Here is a 9,339-nt window from a genome sequence, read left to right as displayed (position 1 = left end):
ACATTATGCAGAGGTATTTGTGTGCACAAAGGTCGTGTTTAATTATGACATTGATTCTCTTGGATTCTCACACGAACAGAAAACCTCAGCAGATCCACATAATTTGGTTACTAACATTCATATAAATATACATGTTAATACAACAGGAAACAAATTATGGATGACAAAATATCAAGCTACATTAAAAACTACTATATATATATATATATATATATATATATATATATATACATATATATATACACATATATACATATATATACACACACACACACACACACACACACACACACACACACACACACACACACATCTACACATTTACATACATATATACACATATACATATACACACATAGAAAAAAAAAAAATTTTTTTTTTTTTTTTTACCACACTTTTTTATTTTCAAAAAAAATTTTTTTTCATTGTGATGTGATCACTTTTCTCTCTCCAGTTCACTCTATCTCAGTGAAGCGCGCAAACATAGCCTTACGAACAGCATCTTTGTAGGTGTCAGATGCTGAGAGTTCATACGAGCTCCCTTTAATACCCAAGCCTGTGCCCTTGGTCCTTAATGAAGCCTGTGGGGAGAAGACAAAGACAGCTATTTGAGGAGACAGATTGGACACAGGTACCCCTCAGGTAAGTGTTAATTGCTTTGTGAGTGAAAAAGAACACACTGACATGCAAATTCCATCTGTTAGGAGCTGCTAGGGAGATGACAGAAAAAAAAAAAAAAAAAACTGATGAAAAGTGCTGTGAATAATGGTCAGGCTCCTCACCGAGATGGGAGTAGTGATGCCCTGTTGGTGGCGCCCCAGACCTTTGCCCTCCTGCCAGCCCATTGCTTGCAACATTTTGTTCCCTATATTATCGCTCATAAGGCCGTCTTTGGTAGGCTGTTCATAGCTTCTGTTGAAGGTGGATGAGAGGAGATGACAACAATGTAAAAAGGTGTTGGCAGAGGTTCCACTTTCTTCAAGGAAAATCACTAATCTGAAAATAGACAAATGGTTTGCATGTTAACTGTAACACTTACACTGTTGGGGTTGGAGGTTGATAAAATTTCTTCTTAGGCGCAGGAGGTTCTGGAACACCGTACTTCTCCCTCCTCTCTGCAGCTCTGTCTCTGTATTTCAACTGTTAAAATGACCATGAAACCTTATTGACTGTGTGCACATTTATGAAACTATTGAAAAAAGAAAAACTCAAATACATTTTTGAGCCAAATACCTCAGTCTCTTTCCTCTCCAGCTCCTCCAGCTCAGCTTCTGAAAGCTTTGATCTTCTCTGAATTTCCAAATTTTGCTACGATTTAAAGCAACTTTAATAGCCAAATCTCAAGCAAACAAAATAAATGACTTATTCACACATATATTCAAGACTGTTTAAGCTCTATAATATCCTTTCCATTTCAAACTCAAGCTTTATACATTGAACAGATGGCAGAGCCCAGAACGTTCACGGCCACTTGCAGATTAAACACCTGCTGTTTTACCATCCTCACCTTGTGGAGGTCAGAGAGCTGCTGGTGTCGCAGCAGAGCCTCTTTGGTGGGGAACTGCCGTCGACACAACAGACACACCATCTTCTTCCAGTCTGTTATTTTTCCCTCCTCGTCCGCTGCTCTATCTGAGCTGCCCTCCTCTGGGTCACTGTCCCCGTTGTAAGCAGCAACCAGACCACTCTGCAATATTTAAGCCGATAAAGGTGGAATGTTCTGGGATTTGCTTTTATTAATAATTGCGCAGTGGGAAAATAATGGCAAAGGCAAAAACACACCTTAGCTGAGGTCTCCTGCTCTGTGATCTTGAATTGTTCATTCATGAGGGCAGGCATCTCAAAACCTCCGATTTGCTGAAAGGAAAAAAAATCTCTCATAAAAAAATAAAATCACTTAAAATATATTATAAGACTGTCCACAGCACGAACGCCAACCCCTCCTTTTATATCCATATGAACAAAAAACCAGACATATATCATATTAGATGTTAGTGTCGCTGTGCGTTTCCAGATTACCTCTCTCAGTCTGTATCAGCAGTTTCTCGTACGCCATTACACTTATCAGATGCATAACATACAGTACCCAAGGCCTAATGGTGACTTCTACACTACCTTCTTCTCGAAGAGGGAGAAACCTGCATCGGCAGCTGCAGACTCTTTCTTGTCTTCCTCCTTATATGGTCCTAAGCCTTGGAAACTGCTCTTAAAACTTTCTTTTTGCTTATTTAAGCTTTTTGCCCATCGTTCCATGTCCTTTGCAATCTGCAATTGATAAACAGTCAATATTATTTCAAAGAAAAGAGGATAGCCATTAAAAAAAAAAAAATGTTTTTTTTTAAACGTAGCATTTACCTGCTGTGCAGACTTGCTTTTTGGCTTCTCCTTTTTCTCTTTGGGCTCTTTATTGCTTGTGGTGCCGGTGCCTGATGAACTTCCCGTGGTGTTAGCTGTGGACATTTGTTCTGTGCTTGTGTCTGACGGCGCAGGGACATACGTCTGTTTCTCACTGTCCCAGTAGAGGTACTGCTGAGTCTCCGAGTTATAGTAGTACTATTGATCACAATCAGAAGAAAACTGTATAAACTAACAGTTTTGGATAAAATAAATGACATACAAATTCATAGTGTTTGGCAGGATATTGTGTACATACAGTAAGACCACAGGGTACGTACCTGGCTGCTGGGATCATAGTACAGACCAGTCTGTGTATCATAATAGTACCCTGAAGACTCATCATACTGGTATGTGGAGGTATCAGGGACAGCTACAGATACCAAAAGAAGCACATGTGAAACAAAACAAGCTTTCTAAATGACATAAAATTGATCAAAAGTTGATCTACTCATCCACATAAAGAGGTGATATTCTGTAGCTAACTGATCTCACCTGATGCGTTAGCAGCTGGGGCAGCACAAACCGTAGTTGCAACAGCAGAACTCACTGGTGTTACCAGTGATGCAGTGCAAACACTAGCAGCCTGTTTTACTGCATCAAGCGCCCTCGCTAGTTGATGTGACTGAAATGGGGGGGTCATGATTAGCTTTTGCGTCCACCACACAATACCAGAAAGTTAAATAATAATTTCATAGTTCTGTTTGCAGTATATAGATGCCATGGTGCTACACTGTCTACCTGTATGGCAGGCTGGCTGATAATGACAGGTTGGAAAACTTGAGCTGTCTGGGATATGACCACACCAGTGGCCGCAGGGATCAAAGTCTTCATTCCTGGAGCAGCTGGAGACGGTTATGATCAAAGTTAGCAATTTCAGCCTTAGCATAAAAAGTAACCAGAATATCTGTGAGTGATTGCCACCGGTTATTACCTCCGAGTAATCCATCTCCAACCACAGGAGACAATCCATCTGGCTGCTGCTGCCATACTTGATAATTCTGTCCCTACATCAGAGGAAAAAAAATGTTAGGCAAATCATTGGTCTTCCTTATTAAATCAAATCATTGTCACAATCAAGTGGACTGTGAACTGACCTGTATTTGCTGTGCAAAGCTCTCTGGAAGAGTAATGTAGTCAGAAGTGGCACCTGAACCCTGCTGTAACTAAACAGATAAAAACGGATATGTGAGCAACGTCAGTAACAACACATGAGAACCCCAATTAAAACATGCCAGGTTGGATTTGCAACTGAACCAATATTTTGCAAATAAATTTGCAAATTCAGGAACCACTTTATTTATCTCAGAGACATAATATTAATATTTGTACATTAGGCTCCAATAAGAAGCATCTTTGACTCAAATGACAACAGTAATTTCAACAGTCTCTAATATTGATGATCCCATTGAGAATCAATAATCCACTTTGCATCTTTTTGTAGCTTTCTGGTCCTTTCACGTCATTATTTTGATTCATCAGTCCATATGTGCAAGTCTCTCTGGCTCCCATATAAAACCGCAGACAACCAAGCAAACACACTTCCACAGGCCAATTGTACGCTGCTTGTCCAGCGTGAAATGGAGAGCCAATGTAAATGAATGACAAGTATCAACAAAGAAAATTTGATACAGCTATTTTTCCTCAAGAGTTGCTAAGCCAATCCAGATAGGAAATACTGGACTTTTATGTAATAGCTGATAAGAACTCATAGAAATACTCATGTCGCTCATGTGAATTAGAACAATGAGCTGAAAGCTGAGGGGGGGGAAAAAAAAAAGCCATTTTATACTACAGGGAGTGATTTGACTTAGTGTTCAAAAACTTTCTAATTCAATTTTTCTGCAGATTGTTTTGTCCAAAATGACTTATGATAATTGCATTTAACCTCATTAGGAAAGCACGTTTCCTAATGAGGAAAAATCTAGTCATCATCAAGCGTATTCCTCCCAAATAAACAACTTAAACCGTGTAGGTACTACAGTACGTGTACAATTTTTTTTTCAGACTCTTCATCTCAGGAGAGACATCTGATTAATACAGGTTCTTCCTACACATTACACACAGCTGCCTTGCCATAATTGCCATATATATCAAGTTTGTAAGAAGTTTAAGGCACTATGTGCAAACCCCGCCCCAAAACATTGCATTCATTAAGACAAATCACCAAAAATACTTTTTTTTTTTTTTTTTTTTTTTATAAATAATTGTTAGTTGTTCACACATTTCCATGCATACAACCTTTTAGAAGCTCAGGCAACAAGTCTTCTTTGCCTTATTTTAATGTCACACCAAATTCTTGTGGGGTACATAGTATTTTAAGGGCAACAAATTTAAATTACTCAGAAACAAAAATGAACACAAGTAAGCCCTGATACCTGGCTGGATGACCACTGAGCAGCAGCAATGGCTGTGCTGGCAACAGAGAGAGCACTGGCTCTGATCCCATCAGGCTGTGCCGAGTCTCTGTAAAGGACACAGAGCGATTAGTTAAACCTTCATTTTGCAGCAGTTGCAGCAAGAAAATGAGTCCCTTATTTTAGGATAAGTGAACCAATTTTATTTCATTCTAGGTAGACAACAAAAACTAATTTAAAAAAATATATGTATAGCATGTGGGGATAAAAACCCCTACATTGTGGAGTTCACACTACGTAGATCCAAAAGAGCTTATACAGTTTGTACTATATTCTATTCATAGAAAGCTAAACATAAACTCACTTTCTAGCACTCTTAGCATAATCCACACCGATTGTTTTTCCATCCAGTTTTAGAGGGGGCTGAAGGCTCTGGAGAATGGTGAGCAGCTGAGAAGCCTCCTTTACGTGGAAAGACACAAGACTGTTACATGTGTGCACACTCCCAAAAGAAACATAGTGACTTACAATATGACTACATACTGACTACATACATACCAAGGGAGATGTGAGTTGAACAAAGGCAAAGCCTCTATTCTGTCCTGTTTGCTTGTCTTTGATGAGGCGGATGTTGCCTGCCGACAGGTTGGCATAGGGAGCCAATATGTTCAAAATCCCATCGACGGTTGAAAGGGGGGCAATGTTCCTCAAAATTATTGCTGTTAACAAAAAGAGTAGTCATGAATAAATGTAGAATATGTGTACTTGAATGAAATATTTCACTATGTGGTGAAAAGCACACTCACTGTCTCCGTTGTAATCTCCTGGCTGTTGAGACTCTACATTTAAACCATTTATCCCAGGAGACTCTCCTTCTATACTCAGCAATGACAAAGAGCGACACATGGGTTACCATTAGTCAATACAAGCCACTAAGATAGTGCAGGATGGAGCTGAAGATTCTAATAGACAAGAAGAAGAAAAATTATACTTTTAGTTTGCTGAGGTAAAAACTCACCAACTTTTGCTGCTCCACACCTGAAACACTTCAGCCTCTTCCGAAAATTGTACAGACCACACTGTAATAAACCAATGACAATGTTGTATTTTTTATTATTAAAAAAAAAAAATCAGAACAAAAAGAAATATGTTGGGTTCACGGTGTAGTTAGAAAAAACACTCACAGCATTGCAAAGCCAGTTTTCAAACTTCTGTCTCCTGTTGCTGTAGTGCACCGCAATGTTTTTCCCCTGGATCACCAACTTGTTCTGTGAAAGTCAAAAGCCACCAGTTATTTCAAATTCCAACATGTTCAAGCCAAAGAAGCAGGTGAGGTCCTGCCACTACCCCACCCCATGAGTGAGAGCAGCTGGAACAGGAAAGAGTGGCTAGGCTTACACTCGTTGCTTAGGTAGAATGTCTCAGGGAGTAAAAGGGAACAGAGGTAGAAAGAGAAGTTCAGAGAGAGAGCTGCAGTTCTGTGTACAAGGTAATGAGTCCTCAAAAAAAAAAAAAAAAAAAAAAAAGGTTCTATAAAAAGGTTTGTGTTTGGGACCGGAGTGCTGCCAGCTCATCCCTGTCTCACTCCAGTCTTCGGATTTTAAATGGAGATGAGAAAATATCGAAGTGACTGAGCTGGAGCAGAATGTGCTATGCGACCACAGGGCAGTCAGAACTAAACAAGACCATTTGGCCGGCTCTGTTCACAGAAAGTCTAGTGCTGATAAGAGAGGCAGAGGACCTTCTGAGTTTAAAGTCCTAAAGATATTCTGCATAATATCTCTGTTAATAATTGTAAAAGAAAACACGGAAGATATTATAGCATTTCCAAAAGCAAAACCTTTATACAGTGATTCAACCCTGAATTCACAACATACCCTAAGCTAAGCAGCTGAAAGACTCTTAATTTGGCTGGAAAAGCTGCTGTATACTTAGAAAATTAATCAACCAAGTGTGTGATATCAAAAATATTTACCTCTGATATCACAGTTTTGTATCCTGTAACTAAATACAAACAGATTTTAGCTCTGTAAACTGACATCATCATCATGGCATAGATTAATTGGGGCTCTAATCTCCAAGAATAATTCTAGACTTGGTGATTGTTGAGGCAACCTGATTGGTCTCCATCCATCGGGTAGAATCTTGCAAGTGATAAAACTCCACGAAGGCGAAACCTCGGCTTATACCTAGAGACAGCATTCAAATATAGACGGGAGGCGTGTTAGTTAGAATGCTCTGGTGCAACATTCAAACTCACAATGGGTTTGTACAGTCCAATTCAAAGTAAAAACGGAGGTTGGGAGGGTGCTTACAAGGTCAAGGGGATTGTAGTGCATTTTGTTTACCATAGCTTGTAATGTCTCTACAAAAATGGTAGAGGTATAGTACATACAGTTACCTCTTACCTTACCATATCATCAAATGAGACACAAAGGATCCTCTGAAGGTTGAATTATGAGGCTTTTTTTTTTCAGGGATAGCCACAAAGGAGGTAAAGTGGGTTTTAAGACAGAGCATGTCGGTGAATGTGAGACACGCCTTTCAAAAGCAACACTCACCTGTCCTTTTCTTCATCAAACGTATGTCCACAGGCTGGGGTCCCTGTAGCTGCTCGAGTGCTGTGCGGATCTGGAAAAAAGGGGCAGATGGTCAAATTCATCTGACTATATCTGCTGTTGTTTTCTCATTGTTTGCCTATCATTTAAAGAAAAAAAAAAAAAAAAGAAGAAGAAGAAGCTTGGAACAATATTACACAAACCGCTTCAATAACATCAAGCTAGCACTATTATCACACTTTATGCCATTTCTGCAGTTTTATTTTGGTTCTTGTTATAAACTGTCAGTTGCCTCTTCCTTACTAAATTAGCCAGCTCGCAGAAAAGCAGTTGACGTTTGGTGAATTCCTCTAACAAACTCAATTTCCTCAACTTTACAAACAGTCCCTCAGAATTTACAGTAAGGCCAAACTGAATGCAGAAGTCCACGAGGTCCCACCAACACCTCCCATAATCAGCTGTCTGATTGTGCCATTTCAGTAATATACACATATTTAAATTTGCTTAGGATGTTCGGTCCGACTGATTTCAGCACCATTATTTTACACCAATTCCAGGTCAGTTTACAGATCAAAACATTGCCCTAACAGCCGACTGCCTGCCCCTCTCCGCCTGTAATCCCATCATACCTCTTGCCAGGGATTATCTGTTCTTCATGAACAATGAAGAGAGTGGTAGCAGCTCAGCCTATCTAGCAATGTTCAGAGTGACTTTAACCTTAAAAGTATGAGTGAGACTGAATGAGAACTGTGAGCTTACATCATCCTCTGTGACATGGAGAGAGAGACCCCTTAACATAATAGTCTTGCTCTCCTCCTCTTGCTCCATTTTGTAGTCCTGGTCTAGATAATCCCCATCATATTCATCATCAGATCTGTCACTGTTGCGTCGTTTTCGGCCCCTCTGTTTCAGACAAACAAAAAAAAGTTATTATTGAATTTAGAAACAAGGTGTTTTGCATTCTTCTGCTACAGGTGTGAAAGTAACAAAGGTGTTCACTTACTTCTGGACTGTCTCTGCGCTCATCAAAACGTTCTCGGTGTCTATCATCACCCCATCGTCGGTCATAATCCCTCTCCACATCTCTACTTCGTCTTTCATGCCAGTCTATATCATCTCTCCTCCCATCTGAACCATATCTTCCACTACGTTCACCTCGACTGAGCCTGAAAAAGAAACATAAAAACAGATTGCCAGTGACATAAACGTATGAAACTGTTAAATATGTGCCATTACATTGGATCACGTTTATTTTACCTTTTATCAGTTCCCATGGTTTAGTGTAGAGGACACACGTTTGATCTATGGACTCTGTGGAAAAAAAACAAATGAATTTCAGCCACTGAGTAACTATTAAAAATAGTTGTTATATTGATAGACATCAACAGATTGATGCTTTTAGATGCATTGTTTTTACTTTGTGTAGCTACATTTGGTCACAAAGCTGATTTGTCATGAACATCTTTTAATTTTAACCCACAGAAACAAAATACAATAACAATAACGATACCTACAACTACTACATAGCTACACTTTCGCAGTGACCGCATTGCTCAAAAAAACTGCAATTTTTATGTTAGCGTTACATGCCTTTAACATATGGAGGGCTGCGGTCAAAGGTAGGGATATCACGGGCCTAACCGAAAACGACTGATAGAAAACCACACAGCGCTAGGCTGTTTTGGGTGGTGGTCACCTTCAGCTAAAATGTCTGGTCTAATGGTCGTTTAACGTTGAGTAAATTGTTTTTCAATGCGAGACAAGCCCTAGCCCTTTGCTAACACAGCAACAAGCAGGCCACTTTAGCTATGTGCGAATGACGTTAGCTTTAACGTTTGATGGATACTGTATGGACCGTCAATAACTAAGCTTACGTTAGCCGAGCGAAGACATACAAGCCCGCCTCTTTCGTGTTACATACCGTTTTAATATCACAGCTTGCCAGCTCTGGAAATGACGGGATAATAGAGGCTTTCTAGAAGGGTTTTTTTTTTCTCCCCCCAGTTCTTCCGGTCTGGCAGCAGGAGAAT

General features: G+C 39.7%; 1 protein-coding gene across 3 annotated transcripts; it reads right to left on the bottom strand.

The window, feature by feature from the left end:
• Window positions 1-437: 437 nt before the first annotated feature.
• On the bottom strand, window positions 438-9,339 carry LOC120783437 (RNA-binding protein 5-like). Of its 3 annotated transcripts, none has more exons than XM_040116452.1 (25): window positions 9,231-9,339; window positions 8,567-8,620; window positions 8,313-8,475; window positions 8,069-8,212; window positions 7,313-7,382; window positions 6,867-6,940; window positions 5,936-6,019; window positions 5,770-5,830; window positions 5,558-5,626; window positions 5,310-5,470; window positions 5,116-5,213; window positions 4,773-4,860; window positions 3,492-3,560; window positions 3,329-3,401; window positions 3,136-3,239; window positions 2,890-3,019; window positions 2,676-2,767; window positions 2,356-2,553; window positions 2,116-2,265; window positions 1,783-1,857; window positions 1,508-1,687; window positions 1,234-1,308; window positions 1,040-1,140; window positions 783-912; window positions 438-581 (listed from the first exon to the last, which is right to left on the bottom strand). In XM_040116452.1, exons 2-25 carry the CDS (start codon window positions 8,581-8,583, stop codon window positions 456-458), a joined length of 2,532 nt encoding a protein of 843 aa, XP_039972386.1. In that variant the 5' UTR covers window positions 8,584-8,620; window positions 9,231-9,339; the 3' UTR covers window positions 438-455. The 3 variants fall into 3 exon arrangements, with proteins under 3 accessions (XP_039972386.1, XP_039972387.1, XP_039972388.1); XM_040116453.1 differs by having other exon boundaries at window positions 9,184-9,239; XM_040116454.1 differs by lacking the exon at window positions 1,234-1,308.

Source organism: Xiphias gladius, chromosome 21 (assembly GCF_016859285.1).
Source record: "Xiphias gladius isolate SHS-SW01 ecotype Sanya breed wild chromosome 21, ASM1685928v1, whole genome shotgun sequence".
In the NCBI taxonomy this organism is placed as follows: Eukaryota; Metazoa; Chordata; class Actinopteri; order Istiophoriformes; family Xiphiidae; genus Xiphias; species Xiphias gladius.
The sequence above is the reverse complement of the archived record's forward strand: the minus strand, read 5'-3'. Positions and strand labels throughout refer to the sequence as shown.

Bases quoted from the DNA above. Each gene is read 5' to 3' on its own strand.
- LOC120783437 (XM_040116452.1), bottom strand. The intron at 5,627-5,769 runs GTGAGTTTTTAC...TGCTGAGTATAG, and splicing joins GTGTGGAGCAGCAAAAGTTG to AAGGAGAGTCTCCTGGGATA. The intron at 4,861-5,115 runs GTGAGTTTATGT...TGTCCTTTACAG, and splicing joins TATGCTAAGAGTGCTAGAAA to AGACTCGGCACAGCCTGATG.